Source organism: Odocoileus virginianus, chromosome 17, assembly GCF_023699985.2.
Source record: "Odocoileus virginianus isolate 20LAN1187 ecotype Illinois chromosome 17, Ovbor_1.2, whole genome shotgun sequence".
NCBI classification, from domain to species: Eukaryota; Metazoa; Chordata; class Mammalia; order Artiodactyla; family Cervidae; genus Odocoileus; species Odocoileus virginianus.
The window spans coordinates 34,980,752-35,001,010 of record NC_069690.1 but is presented as its reverse complement, the minus strand read 5'-3'; the positions used below and the strand labels follow the sequence as shown (position 1 = coordinate 35,001,010).

Sequence of the window (20,259 nt, the reverse complement as noted above, 5' to 3'; positions counted from 1 at the left end):
AAATTCATCTCTTCACATTGCAATGGTGCATCAACTTGAAACTGACTTGCTCTTCCTTCCCTCAGGACACCTGACTGCATACTCTTTCCAATCTTTTTGTCTCTCCTGGCCACCCCTGTTGTGCCTGCCTTCTCTTCCTTTTCTAAGCTTCCCTCTTCTTCCAATTGTTGTCCTCTCCTACCCCCCAATTCTAAGACTGCTGCCTTCACTCTGTACCCTGATAAAGAGAGCACACGTGTGTACACACATGAATTGTCTGCACACTCAAATGTCAGAGGGTTTATATGGGTATTCTCGGGAATCTGTGAGGACCGATAGGCTTGGTGTGTGTGTGTGTGTAACTGTCTCACCCCTAACACGAACCAGCTTAGATGTGTGTGGACTGGTGTGTCTCACAGGATGGGTACAAGTATATAAATATTTATATGCTTGGGTTTTCTTATTTTAGAGTGTGCACCGACAATTAGACTTGTATAGTTGTGGGTCTGTGTGAGAGACAACCACAGTGCTTTTATTTAGGGTATTGCCATTCATCTTTGGGTGTGTAGATGTGTACACATCACAGCATATACTCTGTAGATACATAAATGAACCTCTGTTCATGGAGGGATGCTAATGTGAACATCCGTGTAGACACCGGTGTGCTGGTATACGCTAATGTATCTGTTGTATTTGAATAGAGTCCCTGTGAAGTTGTATACCTGTGGCTACAGAGACACCAGCCCAGCAAGGTCTTGGATACTATTTAGGGGCAGGCCCTGCACACAGGCTGGAAGATGAGGCCACGAGCCCGGCTTGCCGTATTCCCAGCACCCGGCAGGGAATTCCCTCCGAGGAGCAGCCATCAAACTGGACTCGCTTCCCACTCCCAGATTTTGTCCAGCTTCGTGCGAGGCTAAAGCCTTACGCGGCGCCAGGAAAGGCGGGGCGCCGCACTGGCTGAAGCCCAGACGGCAGATCCCTCCTTGGGCCTCGGGGGCCTGCAGGAGCTGCGGTGTCGCAACCGAACCCGGGCCCCTGCCGGAAGCGGAAGCGAGGACGGGGCGGGGTGCGGGGGGTGCGGTGGCGGTGAGACGCAGTCGCGGCGGTCGCGGCGTGCCTGGCCCAGGGCGCCCCGCGGGGGCGTGCGCGCCGCGCGCGTGCTGGGCCGGCTGGGCGCCGGGCGGCACCTCCTCCGACCCGGCGTCTGTTTACCAACATACTGCCGGCGCTCGGCAGCCACGCATTCCGACGCGCTGAATAAGCTGCGGGACTGGCGGGCTTGGTCCGTAGCGGCAGGGTCATAACCGCCGCGCAGATCCCCCAGAGCCAGAGAGCGCGACCGCAGGTTCCTTTCGCCCCCGCAGCCACAGCGCCTCCGCTTAGGCACTGCTCCCCTCGGCCCTTGGGCATTGCCGCCCTGTCGACTTCCTTGCCTTTGTGCCGTTATGACCAGACTGCCCCAATCGTCCTGCAACCCCAGCACCTCTCTGCAGCGGATCCCGAGATAGCCGGGCATGGGGAGTTCGCACCGCTCGCCTCCCATCTCCCGGTTCTGAATTTCCCTGCCCCGGGGGCGGGGGCGGGGGCGGGGCGGGGAGGTGGGGGGAAGGCCCCGGCGGCAGGCCTCCGTGAGGTCACCGCGTGTGGTAGCCAATCCGCTGCGTTTAAGTGGGCGGGGACCCCGTCGGGTCCCGGGAACCGAACCCTAGAGCCAGCCGAGTGGGGGCCCCATGGATTTAGGGGGGAGGGGAAAAGTCATGGGGGACACCCTACCCGCCCCGAACCCCTTTCCCAGGCGCCGGCTCTCCGCTGATGAGGCTCAGAGAGACACCTTCCCCGGGATAAGTGTGGGAAAGGCTGGTTGAGGGGCTCATCCGGCCCCAACGCCTGAGGCTCGGAAAAGAAAGAGTTGGCGGAGGGAGCGGACTCACTGCCTGGCCATGGCCTAGGCCCTCGGGCCCCGGCCCCGGCCGCAATGACCTCTTTGCCCTGCCCCCTCCCTGGCCCGGACGCTTCCAAAGCCGTCTTCCCGGACATCGCCCCCGTGCCATCGGTAGTGGCTGCCTACCAGCTTGGCCTGTCCCCCGCAACCGCAGCCGCCTCCGATTTGCCCTATTCTGGGCCGTATGGCCACCTTCTGCCCTATCCCTACACCGGGCCGGCGATCCCCGGAGACTCCTACCTGCCCTGCCAGCTATCCACGGCGCCGTCTCAGCCGGCTCATCAAGAGCGGGAGACAGGTAAGTCCCGCCGCGGCGGCTCTGCCCACCTCTGGGTCTGCTCCAGTGAGCCCCCAAATTTCGCCCTCGCCTGGTTGGGCGCAGCTGGCGGGATTCAGACCTCACTCAGATTCCAAGGGATCTTGGGGTGGGGGGAGGGCGAAGGGATGGGGCGGGAGACAGGGAGGAGGGGCGGGGGCGAGCTGATCTAGGTCTGTTTTCAAGACCGACCTGGTTTCGATTTGCAGTGTGTGAAGCCGGGTTGCTGGGCTCCCTACCCCACCCCCTGGGGCAGCAGGGTTGTGTACCTACTTGTAACGGAAAACTGAAACAATCCAGATGGGGGTGTAGGTGCCTAGCCTCTTCCCTAGGATTCTCTCCATCCAGCACTCCTTCTCTCTTCCATGTCGCCCCTCTCCCAGTTCTTGTCTCAGAAAGCAGTGCTCAAGCCAAAGCCTGATAACTAGAAATCAGGTCCCAGCTGGAAGGCAGTAGAAGTGCGGGCGTATTCTGGGGCCCTTCCCCTTCTCCCCTCTGAATGTGTCAGACAGAGACCAAACACTGACCTGGTAGAGTCTGGGGCTAAGACCCTACTACCCATCATTCTAAGTATGTAGCCACAGGCGGGTCAAACAGTCTCTCCTAGTAGATCTCAGCCTTCCAGCCAAAGAACTGGCCATTCCTGTTATCTACACCCCTTGCCTTTGGGGTAGGTCAGGCCCCAGTTCCATTGCCTGGAGCAACTTTGTGCTCACTGGGTGGCCTCAAAGAAGCTAGGGAACTGGCCTGTCTTCCTGGTCCTAGCCTTGCACAGGGCTGTACCCATGGAACACAATATATACATCCATCTGTACTGGCTTGAGTTTAGAGCTTAGTTCCCCTGCACTCCCTACCCCCACCACATTGCCCCACAACTGCTTTTGGCACAGTTTCCTCCAAGGATGCACACTCACTTGGTGACTTAGCTGGAGTCAGCCCAGGACCAAGATGTCTCCCTCCCTTTCCTTGTTGCTCTGCTGAAACACATGACCTCATACACATCAGAGCCAGGAATGACCCTGGAGATTCAGGAGCTCAACCTTCTTGATGTACAGATGAGCAAACTGAGGTCCAAAGAAAGAGAGTGGATGAATCAAGGACACAGCCTGTTTTTCAGGCTTGGCCCTTGCAAATTGGCTTTCATGCATGAAGCCAGAAAAGAGGATTTTAGGGAACTTCCTCAAAGCTCCCCCCCCCCCCCAAAGTTAACTGCCTTCTGTTCCAAAACTGGAGCTGCTGCTTTTCTGCTGCTGGGTCTGTGGTTGGAGGAGGAGCAGCTGAAGGTGGGGTGGGGGGGTGTTCTACCAATGATCTGGTTTCTAAAAAACCGAATCCCTTGGTCTCTTCAGTATATGCTAATGGGGTACATTTGTGTGTGCCTGTGTCTGTTTAGTGGGATAGGAATAAGAACCCTGTCCTTAAGAGAATTCTTGGGATTGCGGTTGGTATTTTCAGTCCTGTCTTACCTTCCCTTTTCTTGGTTTAAGGACTAAAGAGTGGAGAGTTCCTTTTCTTTACAAAATTTCCCCGGATCCAACGAAAACCTGAGGGATTTGGCTCACTCTAGATTAAATGGGGTGTGAGAGAGGACTTGTGGGGTCTTCCTTTGGCCCCCCTCTTGTTCACCCCTGCCTCAGGGAGAGGTTTGGCTTTAAGTGAGCTGTGTGCCACCGCCCTGATGAGCAGGCGGGTGCTGCGCTGCCTCGAGGGAGGCCCTCGCGCTCCCGAATTGCGACCTGGGCAGATTCGTCCTGACTTGCTGCAACTGGTGTGGAGAAAGCAGCGGTGGGGAAAGGAACTGGGAGTGGGGTCGGCTGGGAGAGGTAGGGTGAGGAGGGCGTTGAGAGTTTCGCAGCTGAAGCAGGCTCCCTGCTGTCTCTGCTCAGGGTTCGAACTGTTCCGTTTTTGCAGCCCAAGAGGTGCGGGTGGTCGCTCCGTGGCCGGCCCGGGGCGGCGAGCAGGAGGGTTGAAGCGGGGGAGGCCCGGCAGGCGCGGGCGGCAGCGGAAACCCAACGGTTTTTCTGGAAATTGGCTGAAGCGGGGGTCGAGGCGGGTGGATCTGAGAAGCCCGTAGCGCCGGAGACCAAGGGTGAGGGATGCGGGGGAGGTGAAGGCACGGAGTCAACGCGGCAAGACGAGGGCGGGGGACCTCAAGTGTGGGTGGGGTAAGCCCTAAAGGAGGAAGAAGGTGGGGGGCGGTGGGAGACGCGGTCGGACCCCCTCTGCGTCTAGGCACCCGGGGCCCGGGGCTCGGTCCGCTGAGCTCGGCGGCGGGCAGCGAACCCTAAGCACGCGGACATTTCGGCCGCTCCGTCCACCCCGGCCCTGTCCTTTGCACGAACGGTCTCAATGTCCTGTAGGGTGGCGCAGGGTGGGACGCTGGAATCGGAAGAGGGGAACCCCTTGCCCTCCCCATCCCCGGGCCGAGCTGTGACCCGACCGAGGTTCCTCGAGGGGCTGAACGGGAAGGCAGAAGGTGGCCGCATCTCCCGCGAGCCGCCCCGAGGGCCTGCGCTCTCCGAACCCCGGTCACCTGGCGTGCCAATCGGGAACCCCTCCGTGAGTGCAGCCGGGCGGAGGAGGGGGCTGTCTTGCCCCAACCGGCTTCTAGGGCCCCTGAAAGCCTACTCTTTCAGCCAGCCGGCCTTGGGGGAGGGAAGAGATGTCAGTTTTCCTGGAGGGTGTGCCTCAGGAGGAGGCCCTCACAATACGGGAGGTGATGGCAAAGCCTGGGGCACTTTCCACACTCTGAGGCTGGGAGGACTGCGCATCCTGGCGTTCAAGTCAAGGCCCACTCTTGTCTGGCCCCTCCGACCGCCCGTCTTCCGGCAGCGGGGAGGCTGCCACGCAGACACTGACTCTGGCCTCTGAACAGTGTGTCTGAGTTCCCTCCGCCCGGAATGCCCTTCCCTCGTCCTCTCCAGCCTTGCCCCAGCCCTCTGCCCCGCCCCGCCCCAAGCTGGCGCCACCACGCGCGGCTGAACTCTGCCCTCCCGCCGCGGGGCGCCGCCCCTACCCTCGCTCCTGCCCTTGGCGCAGCCCTCCTAGGGTCGTAGGACCTTGGAGAGTGGCAGCTCCCTGAGGGCAAGAGCTGCGGCTAGTCCCACCCGGCACGCAGTGGACGTGGGGTTTGCAAGGAGGGTGAGCGCAAGGTAGAGCAGGGCCGAGCCCGGTGCCTGGGCTTTTGCTAATTCGTGGCCGGAATGCAAACGAGATGCAGATGAGCCGTGAGACGGCGCGTCCGCCCCTCTATCCCTGCACTCACCGTCTCATGCCGCCCCCACCCCACCCCAGACTCGGAGAAGCCGCCGCTGTCCCCGGAGCCCGCGGAGCGGCGCCCACAGGCCTCGACCAAGAAGCTCCGGAAGCCGAGGACCATCTACTCGAGCCTGCAGCTGCAACACCTGAACCAGCGTTTCCAGCACACGCAGTACCTGGCGCTGCCCGAGAGGGCCCAGCTGGCCGCGCAGCTCGGCCTCACCCAGACGCAGGTGGGGCCAGTGCCATCCTCCACCAACCTTCCCCAAGTGTGTTCCCTGGGAACTCACCCTCAGGTGTGAATGACTGATGAGTCCCCAGCCTTATTTTCGCAGTTCTCTTAGCTGGCCCTGAGTAAAATGGGGGAGTGTGTTAAAAAGGGTGGGGGGTAGGAGGGGATGGGGGATGGAAAAGGGGTGGGGTGATTCAGGGCGTAGAGGACGGTACCGAGACTGGGAAAACTGGATACTAACTCAGAGGCAGGAATTCAGGGCCTTCAGGGGCTTATGGAGGCCTGGAGCCAATGTTCCCAACATCTGCTCTTCTCCCAGGACGAGTGACTCCCTCTTGCTGGACCCCTTTCCCTTGGTCACTCCTCCTGATCTTCCAATGTTTCCCCTTGTCTCCCCATAGGTAAAGATCTGGTTTCAGAACAAGCGCTCCAAGTATAAGAAGCTCCTGAAGCAGAACTCTGGAGGACAGGAAGGGGACTTCCCTGGGAGCTCCCCCTCTCTGTCTCCCTGTTCTCCACCTCTTCCAGCCTTCTGGGATCTACCCAAAGCAGGGGCCCTGCCCACCAGTGGCTATGGCAACAGCTTTGGAGCCTGGTATCAGCATCATTCCCCAGATGTCCTAGCTCCACCTCAGATGATGTGAGTCTGAGGAGGAGCAGGTCAGGCCCCAGCCTCCTACAGAGCCCAGGCAGGACCCAGCCCACCGGCACCCTCTCTGGGCTGGGAGGAAACCAGATCCAGATGGGTTTTCTCAGGAGGATGAGGAGCTAGACGAGGAAAAGGATGGGATAGTGAGTCCTTTCCTCCTTGCCTCATAACCCAAATAGCCTTAGCCTTTGCCCCACCCCCACCCCCACTGAGGACTGGACACTTTCCCTCCAGTCAGAGGCTCTGGAAAAAAACTTATTGGCTGGAGTTCAGACTTTGCACGACCCCTAGTCTTGTCACCCCTTCTTGAAATGACTGCAGTCCCACCACAGCCTGGGGTTCAACTAGCAACAAACACTGAGTTTTTTCTCTTTGTGTGCCCTGGGCGTTGCCCAGCCCATTGATGTGGACAGAAGTGGACATCCAGAGTCTTCAAGTTGACCACTACTGAGACACACCCACTGATTTTTCTAGATTTTTTTTACCCCCATAACTGATACATCTATTTACCATCCTGTGAAGAAGATGGGATACCAAAAATGTGGACTTTTGTGGACCTATGGGTAAATTTTGCTCCTTTCCTAAGAAAGCCCCTCTTTCCCCCATGTCTTCTCACTTTGAGTAGATAATGGATCCAATTATCCATCAAGTTCAACAAGTATTTATTAAGAGTCTGAGTCCCATCCCGAATACCTAAACAAATCGACATGCATACACTCTCTGGAACTCAGTAGGGTAACATTTTGTGGAGAATAGGGACAAACAGACTCTTGGATGTTTAAGTAGAGATGTCCCAAGCAGGTGGGGGGTGAACTGAGCAATTCAGCTCCTCATAGCTGTCTCAGTCCAAAGGAACTGCTCATATTTATATCCAATCTGACTAGCAGCGCTCCCCCTGCAAGCTCTCAGTATCCCCCATATCATGAACATTCAGAAATTAAAGTTTGTACAGAAACCCAGGCCTTGGCTGAGGTCTGTTCATGTTCTGACTTCTGGAGCTGATTGCCGAGCTTGCTCTTCTCTCCCAGCTGACTCTTTCAGCACTGAACTAGATGCACTGAGTCCTCTGCCTCTACCTGGCTATCTGGTTCTAGCTCTGGAATGTTCTAATAATGTCCACATTTTCAGACACACCAGTGTGAAACCAGAAGATGCTAATACTGGGAATGATCAAAGTCTGAGTGATCGTTATAGCAGATGCTCTCCTGGCCTAGTTCTGGAGGGAACTGGATACTTCTCTGTGTCCACATTGAGCCCAAGGAGAGTTCCTGCTCTCCTTGGGAGAGGACACATTCGTTGAGCTAGTCCAGTCCTCCCCTGGGAGAAGTATCTCCTGGGGGTGGAAAGGTCAGGTCCAAACTCACCTAGTGGAAAGGGGAGCAAGAGGGAGAAGAGAAGGAAAACCCCGGAAGAAACTGGACTTCTCCATCTAGACATGTGAAGAGCGCCTGTTCTGTGTTAGGTCCTAGGGATAGCAAGGTGACGGAGGCAGACCCTGTGGGTTAATGGAGCTAGAGAATGACCAGTCACTTGTGTGCTAAGTGCCAGGCTAGGGAAGTACAGGGGACAGTGAGGGCATAGTACACAAACACATACACACTCTCTCTCTAGCAGGGGGACTGAGGACAGGGTTGGCAAATAATTCAGGGAATCCAGTCCAGCCTGACCCGAGGCCTTGGAAGAGGGACCTCCAATGCCAGGCTAGAAGCTCCCAAGTCAGACTTCCCTCTTACTACCTAAACCTTTTCCCTAGCAAACTGGAAAGTCCACCCAGACACTTCACGCCAACCCAGACTGGATAAAGAGCAGCCCAAGTTGGAGTGTTATGTAGGGGAGGCAGTGGGAGCCCCCCACCTCAGGACCCCTGCAGTCAACCCCTCCGAGGCCCTGAGGGGCCACCCCCTACTCAAAACATACATGGAGTGGTCTTTGGGGGTGGCAGATGGCACAGGGTGGACCAAAGCCCAGGTCCAGGAGCAGGCAGGAATGAGGATGCCAGGAGAAGAGACACCTGCTCCCTGCCCATGGACACCTTCTCCTGCCCCTGGCCACCAACCCCCATTTCCACTGGCTTTCGGTGGAACCCCAGTTTCCTCCTCCGGGTCTTCACTGAGGCCACAGGTCCTCAGGGCAGCTGTTCCCTTCCACAGCACGTGGCTGCACTCTTCTTTCCACAGACCTGAGATAAGATCTACCGCCCCATCTCGGAAAGCCTCCAAAGGCGAGATTAATTGGACAGCCCAACACAAGTCGCATCGTTAAAACAACAGCCTAAGTTGTAAAGTCAAGTAGCAGGAATATAATTACTCTTCTAGCCAGAGGTTCAGCTGAGCTGAGCATGACAGAGCCCCCCTCCCTTTCCAGCGGAAACAGGAATCCTTGTCCATTTGGGAGCTGGTCCAGTTTCCCTGGGCTCCTAACAGCTGATGGGAGTGGACCCCAGTGGGAGAGGCACCCCCTTCCCTTCCCACAGACCATTGGAGCTGCAGGAAGGGAGCCTGGAGTTCCTTTCTGTGCGGACACATCTCTGGGAAAATTGGGCAATTAAGGGAGGGGGAACACTATAGAGTGGTTTATAACTGGAGTTTTGGCCTCCAAAGAGTCCTGCTCTGCTGTGTGACTTTTGGAAAGTTGCTTAACCTCTCTTTCAGCCTCCTTTTCCTTCCCCCAAGATGGGAACTTTAATAGGACCTGCTTCCCAGTGTGGTTGTGATGTTGAAAAGAGATAGTGCTTGTAACATGTTTGACATGGTGCCTGGAACATAGTAAGCACTCATTAATAATAAATGGTGTTTATAGCTGCCGTATGTATTGAAGAGGAGGGGTCACAGCGAGGCTGAGTTCATACTGCCACTGCCATCCATTCAGAGCAGGCAGGAGAAAGGGGGCTGAAGACTAGAGAACTCCACACATCCTGGATCAGCACCTCTGAGAGCCGGACACAGGCAAGGTCCTAAATGCAGAAGCGCCAGCAGCTGTGCCTAGAAGGCTCACTCTCTCAGTTGCATGGGTCTCAGCCACAAGAAAACTGACTTGGGGCTGTTCTTCCCTCTCCCCCAAGGCTATTTTAAGACATGTTCCCCATCTCTCCCCCAACAAAATGAGATTCAATTAATTCAATTAAAGCAATTTTGGGAGCAGCTCCTGAAGGCTTGCAATGTGAGATAATTACAAGTAATTTGCTGCTGTGAAGAGAAAAAGGGCACACGGGGTCTGGGGGGAAAGGAGTTAGCCCCCTCCCCACCAAGCGCACACAGAGGGATTCCACACTGCCATCTGAACTGCCCTCCCATTGGCCAAATTACTTGCAGGTGGGAAGAGGGAGCTTGTGTCTGTGGGAGGGGGCTGGGAAGACAGAGTGACGGACTGCCCCTCCCCCACCCCCAGATCTGCCCGGCAAGATGGGGGTGGGGAGCTGGTTGTTCCCCCGACGAAAAGTCTGCATATCCCTAGCAGCTGATTACTCAGCTCCAAACCTCACTTGGGTTTGGATGCCTGAACTTGCCTCTGGGATTGTATCCAGAGTCAATGGAATGTTATCCGGGTAGCCGAGGCTTGTGTAGATGGGGCCTTAGAGATCAAGGACTTCCCCAGAATGTATAAGGGATGTCGGTAGAGAGGGGAAAGGACAGAGAGGACAAGACTTACTTTTTACTTCCAAGCAGGTAACGATACACCCCTCTTTTTCCTCCCCTGATCTGATAATCAGCTTTCTAGCTCTGCCTGGTTCTAACCTCAGCTCTTGCCATTGTCTCCTCTCAGCTTTCTGTCCTTGGGGCCACTGAAGCTTATTCCTTTAGAAAAGTGTCTTGCAGGTGTTTCCCACCCCTAATTTTCACCTGGGATAACCCTTTCCTTGCCAGGGCTCATTTGGCCTGGGGGAAGGTGATGGTGCCAAGGATGGCTGGTGAGGAAGGTGGGGGGAGGCAGTGACCAAGACCAGTGTGTGGGGATGGGCTTCAGGCCTCTGCAAAAACTCCTCTAACCCCTGGTTTTGAAGGGTCTAGGGTTCCCCTTCTCCTGGGAACCTCTGTTCCAAGAGATGAGTAATGTTTTAACAATTAGGGTGGTAAAGAAAAATTCACTGACCCCAGAGAATTTCTCTTTCATATCTTCCCATCTCTCGCATCTGTCTCCTGGCTTCTCCCAGGTCAAGGAGGGGTGAAGAGGAGGGGCCCTTCAGTTCTAGTCTCCCCTCTCCAGTCCTTCCCCCCACCTCTTCTCTGAGTAGCATTGCCGTTGGACCTGGGGCAGCCAGGGAGAAATTCTGTCAGCAAGTCCCTGGGCGACTGCTGTCTCTCCCCTTCCAAGATGAAAAAAGTTGCAGAGAGAAAAGTGGCTGCCTCTTCATGCCCTCCCTTCCCCCTTTCCTGGCCAGCTCAGATTGCTTAAAAGCGAGGAATTAAAGTTTCTTCTACCCTAAACCTCAAAGTACAAAAGCCCCAGACAAATGCACGGAAACGGACAGATGTAAGGACCCAGGCATGGGGTCATCATAAGTACACACATAGCCACACAACAAAGTGCACGCACAGATAGGTGGACACATCGGTGCACATGGGGTGGGCAGAACCGCACATGAGACACACGTGAGCCTTCCACGCTTATACGCGGACATATTTGGAGAAGTACACTCCAGGTTACATACTCATAGAAGTATGACAGAGGGATGAACCAAGAAGGAAATGCCCAGGGACTTAAACATATGCGGAAACAGACTGAAACATCCCCAGAAATACACAGACTAGCTTCCCTGTGTGTGAGCTTCTCCCATTCCCTTCTCATTCCCATCCCCTTTTCCTGGCTGTTGATCTATTTTCTGGGAATATTTCCCTGGTAAGCAGTTGGTGAGGGAGACTGAATGGCCACAGAACCTGATAATTTGATGATGAATTTATTTGCTTTGTTCCCTGAAGCCTTGCCTGCTTCCCTTCCCGAGCTCCCGTCCCAGCCATTCCTGGCACATCCGGTGGCTCTGAGATGTAGCTACAGAGTCCAGCCCTGGCACAGGAACCCAAAGGCTGTTTTCCCAGATGGCTCCACTGAGCCTTCTGTGCCCTGGCCCTGACAGCAGCTCAAGAAGGAGGGGTTGCAGGGGTACAGGGTGGTGAGGAAAGCATCGCTCGGTTTCTACTTGCTGTGTAACCTTGGGCAAGTTACACACCCGCTCTGAAACTTAGATAATTTCCCTTCCTAAATCTCTGTGTGTGTGTGTGTGTGTGTGTGTGTGAGGGGCTGATGTGTGTCCACCACCACTTTCCACTCCAGTCCGCAGCCCTACACAGCAGAAGCCTGTGTCTTCTGTCAGACTGGAAGCTCCCAGAGTACAGGGCTTTGCTTTTCCCACAAGACTGGATGCCTTTTCAACCCCCACAGCTTGATGTCTCATCTCTAAGGTTCTCAGCCCCACTGGCAGCCCAGGGGATGTGTCTGCCAGCCCAGGAAGGGAAAGGAGTTGGCCTCAAGCTCCTCCAAACATCAAGGTTTCTGGAGGACAGAGACTCTCACAGAGCCAGGCCTTCAGCCTCTCTGGCCCCAAAATGGAGAGATTACTTCATTTCCACTTTCTGTGGAATATATGTGGAATATATTCCTCTGCGCTTCATCTGAACCGTGCCCTTTCAAGAGTTCAGATGAGTTTTGGGTCAAATCTTTGGCGGGCTTGAGGACTTCCACTCTGGCCTTTAGCCCCCCATCCTCTCCCCCTCCCCACTTAAAGCTGGTGAATAACAGACAGGCTGAATTGTGAGGCTAGGAGCATGACATCTCCATAATCCCACTCCGATCATGAGGCTCCTTCGGGGGACCCTGCTCTGCAATCCCCTCGGGCCTGGCAGCCCGTCCCTGTGATCATGTTCTCTGGCCTGTTTCACCTGACATGTCAGGACCCGTGCTCCTTCCTCAGACTGGAGGTTGCCAGAGAGCAGGGCACCGGCCTCCCGTCTCCAACTGAGGGGCTTCCCCTTCAGGGCTTCCTTTCTCTGCCGGACGCCCCCTTCCCCAGGCCTGGTGCTCCCTCTCTCTTGGGGATGGCAGGCCAAGATTAGGTGTGGATAGGGCCATGAGACCCTTGCCCAGGTCCTACCCCTCCCACTGCCCACCGTGTCTGCCACAGAGCCACCAGACCACTCCTTCAGATTGGCCCCAGGAGCTGCTTTCTCTGCCCCTGCAAGCTGGGGCCTGCTGCAGTCTCCTCCTCCCAGCCCTGAAGCCACTGGGAATTCTTTGCTCCAACAGATCCTGGGGGAAGCCAGACTGCGGGAGGCTGCTGACATGCCTCTGCTGGGCTCCTGTCACATTCCCCAAGCCCACGGGATCAGCTGGACCCACTGATGGAGGCTGCTCCCACCCCTGGTGACGTCCTCAGGTCCTCCCCCCTCTCTCCCAAAGCCTGAATCTGCCCTGGGACTCATCCCTGCTTTCAACTCCCTCCCACTCCCAGACCCTTGGCAGCCCCATCTAAATAATATGAACTATTTCCCCTAGCCCCTTGGAAAATAAAATGTGTTTCCTCGTCCAGAGGGACTTCATGGAGTCCCTGGAATGCAGACACTCAGCTAAGAGGCTCTGGACAAGTCACTTTACCTCCTGGATCTTTATTTCCTCACCTATGCAGTGGGGATAATGATTAGAATATCTCAGAAGGTCATGGAGACGAGAGAGCCCACCCTAGATGCTCTGTGAAATACACCAGGTATGCCAGGATATACAGTGACCTATTCCTTTGCCTCAGTTCTCCTCTGACCTACCAACTCACCACATAATGAAGAGTATAGTCATCCCCAGGAACACAAAAAAATAAAGAGCCAGATGCCCAAGTTCAACTCTGTAGGCAAGTTCCTTTTTTGTTCTTTTTTTTACTTAAGGTAACATTGGCTTATAACATTGTGTAATTTGGGCATGTTTCCTAACCTCTCTGTACCTTGCCTTCCTCATCTGGAAAATGAAGATAATAATTAACAGCCTGTGCTTCTTAGGGTGTTGAGAACTAAATGAGTTAAAACACAATAGCCTCTAAATACAATCAGGATTCAGCAAGGATTAGTTGTATTATCTCTGACTGCCAAGCAAGAAAAACCTTTTCTGTCTCTCTCCCTGAGGGATCTTGTCCAGTTATCCCTGTTCCTCTGCCGGTCTCCACCTGTGAGCAGAACCTCGGACCAACTGTCTTCCCCAAATACTCCCGTGGCCGGAGTGGTGGGCTGACAGAGCTGCTTTATGTGGAGGGGAGGGAGTTGTGCAGGACACTGGCTAAAGGGTAAGGACTTCTTTCTTTTTTATTTGGAGGATAATTGCCTTACACTGTTGTGTTGGTTTCTGCCATACAACAATACAAATCAGTCATATATGTGGGCTGGGCTGGGCTGGGTTCCTTATGTTATATAGCAGCTTCTCACTAACTCTTTTACACATGGTAGTGAATATATGTCAATGCTACTCTCTCAATTTGTCCCACCCTCTCCTTCCCCCAGTGTATCCCCAAGTTTGTGCTCTATGTCTGTCTCTATTCTTTGCAAATAGTTTCATCAGTACCATTTTTCTGGATTCCATATATATGCAATAACATGTTATTTTTCTCTTTCTGACTTGCTTCGTTCTCTATAAGGGCTCTAGGCTTCTCCACCTCAATTCAACTGACCTACATTCATTCCTTTTTATGGCCAAGTAATATTCCATTGTGTATACGTACCACAACTTCTGTATCCATTCATCTGTCAGTGGACATCTAGGCTGTTTCCATGTCCTGGCTATTGTAAAGAGTGCGGCAATGAACATTGGAGTACATGTGTCTTTTTGAATTATGGTTTTCTCAGCATAATCCTAGTAGTGGGATTTCTGGGTCATAGGGTAGTTTGTTTTATTCCTAGTTTTTAACGGGGTCTCCATACTGTTCTCCATAGTGGCTGTATCAATTTACATTCCCACCAACAGTGCAAGAGGGTTCCCTTTCCTCCACACCCTCTCCAGCATTTACTGTTTGGAAAGGGTGAGGACTTCCACCTATGTTTCCAGGACAGCCTTCTGAGTACCCCAGATGGGAAGGTATCTGAAAGTGAGATCATCCAGAACCTGCCTGGGCCAGAGCCCATGCAGAGGCAGCTGAGGTTCCTCACTTCTTCATTCATGAATGATTACCTCTACTGTAACCCCAGAATCCGTCCTGCTAGACAAAAAAGCAGAGAGGAAAAAAAAAAAAGAGATTTCTTTTACTGATGTGCATGTGGGCCAAGTAGCTTCAGTTGTGTCCAACTCTTTGCAACCCCATGGACTCCTGGTAGCCTGCCAGGCTCCTCTGTCCATGGGATTCTCCAAGCAGGAATACTGGAGTGGGTTGCCATGCCCTTCTCCAGGGGATCTTCTCAACCCAGGGATCGAACCCAGGTTTCCTGTGTCTTCTGCATTGCAGGCAGATTCTTTACCACCAAGCCAGTGGGGAAACCCTCCCCCATCCTTTGCTGATATCTGATTGTATACCTAGAAAACTTAAGAGACCTTAAGGGGAAAATATTCCAGAAATAGGAAAATTTTGGAATAGTGGCTGGATATAAGATAAATATAGGATGCTGTTCTCTAGTCTTGCAATAAATAAGGAAATATATTCCTGTTATATTGGAAACACAAATTAATGAAATACTGCAAGTATATAGATGTGAAGAAGCAGCTCTTTAGCTGATTAGTAACCAAAAGATACAGGCACACCTCTGAGATATTTTGGGTTTGGTTCTAGTCCACCGCAATAAACATGGATATTGCAATAAAGTGAGTCACACAAATTTTTTGGTTTCCCAGTGCATAGAAAAGTTATGTTTACACTGTACTAGAGTTGTTCACACTCTACTGTAGTCTATTAAGTGTACAATAGCATTATGTCTAAAAAAATGCACATACCTTAATTAAAAAGTAATACCGTTGGAAAAATGGTGCTAATAGACTTGCTCAACCTGAGGTTGCCATGAATCTTCAATTTGTAAAAATAAAAATATTGCAGTATCTGTGAAGTATAATAAAGTGAAGTACAATAAGACACGGTGTGCCTGTGTTAAAGCCCGCCCTCTTCCCTTCTTTGGGACTAAGGCCCAGCACATGGCTCTGTCCTGGGCGGCTGTCCTTCCAGTACACCTGAAGCATGGCAGACTTAGGTTGGAATCGAGAAAGGACTTTCCAAGTAGAGGGAGGAATTTTATATACGAGAACTCCCCTCGTTGGGCAAAAGGGTAAACTTTGGGCCCATTGAGGGCACCTAGAACTCCCAAGGTCAACTGAGGAGTGTCCTAACTGCACACAGGCTGGTTTCATCTAGAACTGACAGTATAGCTTGTTGAGCTCCGTCACTGTGCCAAGCTTTGGGTTAAGTGTTATTTAATTTCCTCAGAAACCCTGAAAGTTACATATGCTTAGCTCCATTTTATACATGAGGAAAATGAACCTCAGAGAGGACAAATGACTTAGCTGAAGATACACAATGAATGTCCAAGTCGGGGTTAACTCTCAGAAATGTGCATACGTGTGCCTGGGTGTTTGTTCTACTCTATGACACATTGGTATCTCTAAGGACACAGAGCTGATCTGGGAGCAAGGGGGAAAGCTGAGCCTGGCATCCTCCCCGCCTTCTCCCCATTTCAGTCTTAGAGGCCATGGGGTGGTAGGAGGGCCACAGGCCAGGGATTCAGAAGGCTGAACTCTGAAACACATTCACTGGAGGCCTTTAGGGGAAACTGTTGAACCTCTTGAGTCTGTTTTCTCATCTGGGAAGTGGGATAATAACGGCGCTGGCACTGCCTTTACCAGGCAGCTGAGAAGATTAAATGAGACTGTGCCTGTGAAAGCTCCGGCACAAGCCCTGTGCACAGTAGGTGCTCCTAGCATCGTCACTGCCTGATCTTGGGAGGATCTGCATCTGCATTTGACAGGCTTCCTTCCTTACCAGCCAAACTCCTGCTTCTTGTGGCTTCTTGCTCTCCTCAGCTTTCCCTTACCTTCTCTTAGCTGAAGGCATGTCACCACTCCCCCCTACCCAACACCACTGGTGATTCCTAAACTCAGGGCAGGCCTGACTGGTCCCACGGGTAGGTGTGGGACATGCCACAAGTGTTGCAGGATGTGGCCAGATGCCCTCAGTGTGCAGGGAAGGGCACGATGCTGCTGCCGCCAATCTGCCAAGTATAAGCTGAACTGCCTGGGGTGGGGGGACACCCCCTCCCCCGTCCCAGCTAATCCTCCAGGGTATGAAATTTCTGGTCCCTGCTTACTTAGCAGACACTGCCAGTCCTGCTCCCTTTTGCTCCAGGAGACTACCCAGGAATTTGAGCCTTGAGGCCCCTCCTTTCTCAGCCCCCTCCCCTTCTCAGCCCCCTCCCCAGCTTTGCCTCCTGTCAGGGTGTCTATCCTAGTTGCCCTGGATTCCTAAGTCACTCCTTCTCTCAAACAGCCCACCTTGGGGCTCAATAGACCAATCCCAAAGTCTCTCCTTTGCCAGGGGGTCTCCTAAATTCACTGCCCCTCCTTTACTATGTGACTTTGGGCAAGTCATACAGCCTCTCTGGAGACACTTCCCGACAGACGAGTAGATGCGGTGATGACCACTGAGGCTGCAGGCACTCCTAGTTCCTGCATTGCTCACCAAGCGGCTAGTGATTGGGTGCTGGGTGCTCCTCTCATTGTCTGGTTGGCCCTCAACAGCCAAGAGAGGGAGGCAGTTATCATTCCCCCTCAGCCCCACCATCCCTCGTCTATTGGGAGTGGGAGGGATGGTATGAGGGATCCCAAGAGCAGGCTTCACATATTCACCTGAACAGTTGATGTCCACTGAGATCCGGCTCTCCAGCCAGCATGATGAGCACAGAGTGAGCATACCCAAGCCCCTGTCCTCATGCTTTATACCCCAGTTCAAAGCTCTACCCCCAGGGGCCTTGGTATGCAAGACATCCCCCTGCGCCCCTGCTTTGCAGCTCAGCAACCCTCCCCAGGGTGAACAAAAATTCTCCACGTCGTCCCTGCCCAGTGCTCTGAGCTGGGGACGAGACAGTACAGGTGTGACACAGGCGCTGCCTCCACAGAGCTAAGACTGGGGGCCTGGGAAGAGAAGAGTCATCCAGTTAGCAGTGACTAGCAGGCTGAGTGACAAAGGAGAAAGACGGGGGCTGGGGACCTGGGCTAAGGTCTGGGAAGGTTTCCCTGAGGATTGACTCAAGGGGTTTGGGGTAGGAGGTCTGGGCCCCTGCAAAGAGCTGGAGGCTGGCCTTCCTGACTCCCTGACCCCAGCCTTCTCTGCCAGCCCCCCATCTGCTCCCTCTGCCCCAAGCCCCACCAAGGCCCCCATCAGCACTGTCCTCCTGCCCCTCTTCCCTGGGGCTCAGGAAACTCATCTCCAAGCACTTTTTGGCTTCTAAACCTCCTAGTCTCAGGCTGCTGGGTGGTTGGTAAACAGCTTATTAAGGTGATTAACGCTGCAATTAAAGCTGGAAAAACAGAGGCCAGGGTGCTGGCTGAAGGCTCTCCCTTCTCCTCCCCCCTTCATTCTCCCCCAGCCCTCCTCTGCCATCCCCTCCGGGCTTGGTTGATGCAATTCAGCCTGACTTAGCCAACCAGAGCCCTCACCTAGGTGGGGAGGCTGAACATCAAGTGTCCGGTCCCAGTGCCTGGAATCCCCTTTCCCGCAGAGGTGGGAGGCTCCGCTGGCCTGGGGAGAAGGTGGTAGTGATGGTGTGTTGCTGAGGCAGGTGGTGTGTGGAGGCTGAATTGCGGTGAAATCTCTAAGACCCCCTAGTTATCCAGGACCCCTTAAAGGGAGGGGCCTCAGAGACCGGGATAGAGATCATCCTTCTCATCCATTTCCACAAGTGAGAAGGGCAGGAGCCCTCTCCTCCCAGGAGAGGGGCAGGGGTTTTCTTTCTCCAGGCTCTCAGAGGCAGGGTGGCTCCCAGCATGTCTGAGGGGCTGGCAACTGTCAGATCCTGACCCTTCCCTGAGCTCGGCCTCCAGGGAAGTATCTAAGAACTTTCTGGGTCCATGGCACCCCTCCCTTTAGCATAAGGTGAAGGAAGGTGAAGCTCTAGCCAATTCAAGAAGGCCTCGAGGCTCCCCCACAAGCCTCTTTCCTTTGCGCCCTGTGAGTCCTGGGAGAGGAGTTATTCTGCAGGTGGGATCTCCAGGGAGTATGTTCCCAGACCCCCATCTCTGCCTCTCATGCTGCCATCCTTTTTTCAAGCCACAATTCAAATGCTACCTCCCCCCTGAAGCCTTTCCATGTTTCCTTCCCACCCACCACCAGCTGCCCCTGCCCCTTTCCTCTGACAACCCACCCGATCCCCCTGGCTGTGTCAGGTGTGCCCAGCTGGGGGCCTCTCCAGGGTAGTCCTTGCTTCTGACCCAGGAGCGCCTCACCCAGATCTGTGCCTCCTTCCCCAGGCTTCCGTCATCTGCTACCACAGTGCGTGAAATAGCGCAGGTGCTCAGTAAACATTGGTTGACTTACTCCTTTTTGGGATGCACCTAGAAATGGGCAGATCAACAATGTGGGAAGTGCAGCCAGGAGCGTGGGTCTGAATCAGTGGCATCGAGGGTGGGATGGGGCAGGAGTCAAGGTGGGCAGTAAGCCCCATCTTCCTGTCACCATCATCATCAGCAACTTTGATATACTGAGGAGTACTCACTATGTGCTGTGTACCTTGTGAAATATTTTATACACACTATCCTTTGAGTCCTCTCAACAACTACCTGCTAGGCAGGTAGCATTATTCCTATGCTATAGATGGAAATACTGAGGCTTAGAAAGGTTAAAGGATTTGCTCAAGATCACACAGTCAGTAGTGGAGGCAGGATTCACCCCAGGTCAGCTGACTCCAGCGTGCACATTCCTGACTCTAGCATCAAGCTTTTCCAAGGATCAGCCCTGGGGAAGAAGCCCAGCCCTTCCCCCCACACTTCTCCCAGGGAAGAACCCAGGAAGGAGGGCTGGAGGGCTGGGGTAGGCAGAGCTACTCAGCTCGCTGACACCCTGCCCTGGGCTGCAGGAAAGCCCACAAAGAGCACCCATTCTCCAGACAGACCAGCGTTCAAATCCCAGCATTGCCACGTACTAGTTATGTATCCCTGGGTCGGGAAGATCTCTTGGAGTAGAAATGGCAACCCACTTCAGTATTCTCGCCTGGAAGATCCCATGGACAGAGGAGCCTGCCGGGCTACAATTCGTGGGGTTGCAAAGCATTGGACATGACTGAGCAACTGAACACGCACATAGTTATGTAACCTTGACAGAGATTGGACCTCTCAGATGAGCCTGTTTCCCCATCTGAAAAATGGGCACTCTACCACCCACCTCCCAGGCTGTTTTCAGGATCACATGTAACGTGCTTGGCACAGAATATGGGTTTAGCAAATCCAGCCCTTACTAGGGTTTGGAGAACAGTGACCCTCAGGGCAGACTGGGGTTCCCTCGCCCCCCTCTTCTTCTCTGAAGGTTGTCACGAGGCAATGGGTGTAGTCAAGAAGCACCTGGCAGAAGATGGGCTCAGCCGCCCCACCCAGGCACTCTGCCAGTTCCCCCATCTAAGCACCTGTCCCCATGCCCCCCCACGCCCCACCCTAGGCTGGTGAAGAGGGTGACCTGCTTGGCCTGGAGGTGAGGAGAGGAGGAAGGGGAGGTCAGGGGTGGGGCTGACCCTGAGGGAGGTCACCCGGGCAGTTAATCCAGCCTGACAGAGCAGGGATGAGCAGGGAGGAATTAGGAGCTTACAACATCCTTTCATCCCGCAGCAGCCCGCCAGCCAGCCTGCCCGCCCAGCCTCCCTCCTTCCTTCCTCTCTCTTTCTGCCCTTTTTTTCCCTCTCCCTCCCTTTGCTGGCAGCCCAGCCCTAATAAAATGCAGTGTCTCCAGCAAG

The 20,259-nt window shown here is 54.1% G+C and overlaps 1 protein-coding gene across 1 annotated transcript; it reads left to right on the top strand.

Moving 5' to 3' along the window:
* Positions 1-1,636: 1,636 nt before the first annotated feature.
* Positions 1,637-7,338, top strand: DLX4 (distal-less homeobox 4). Its single transcript, XM_020914194.2, has 3 exons — positions 1,637-2,222; positions 5,535-5,731; positions 6,132-7,338. The coding sequence occupies exons 1-3, from the start codon at positions 1,958-1,960 to the stop codon at positions 6,372-6,374; spliced, it is 705 nt and encodes a 234-aa protein (XP_020769853.2). The 5' UTR covers positions 1,637-1,957; the 3' UTR covers positions 6,375-7,338.
* The last annotated feature ends 12,921 nt before the right edge of the window (positions 7,339-20,259 follow it).

What these genes read in the sequence shown, in the direction of transcription:
- DLX4 (XM_020914194.2), top strand. Translation starts at nt 1,958, where the DNA reads ATGACCTCTTTGCCCTGCCCCCTCCCTGGCCCGGACGCTTCCAAAGCC. An exon ending in TCATCAAGAGCGGGAGACAG is followed by an intron (nt 2,223 to 5,534) that starts GTAAGTCCCGCC and finishes ACCCCACCCCAG; the next exon opens with ACTCGGAGAAGCCGCCGCTG. An exon ending in TCGGCCTCACCCAGACGCAG is followed by an intron (nt 5,732 to 6,131) that starts GTGGGGCCAGTG and finishes GTCTCCCCATAG; the next exon opens with GTAAAGATCTGGTTTCAGAA.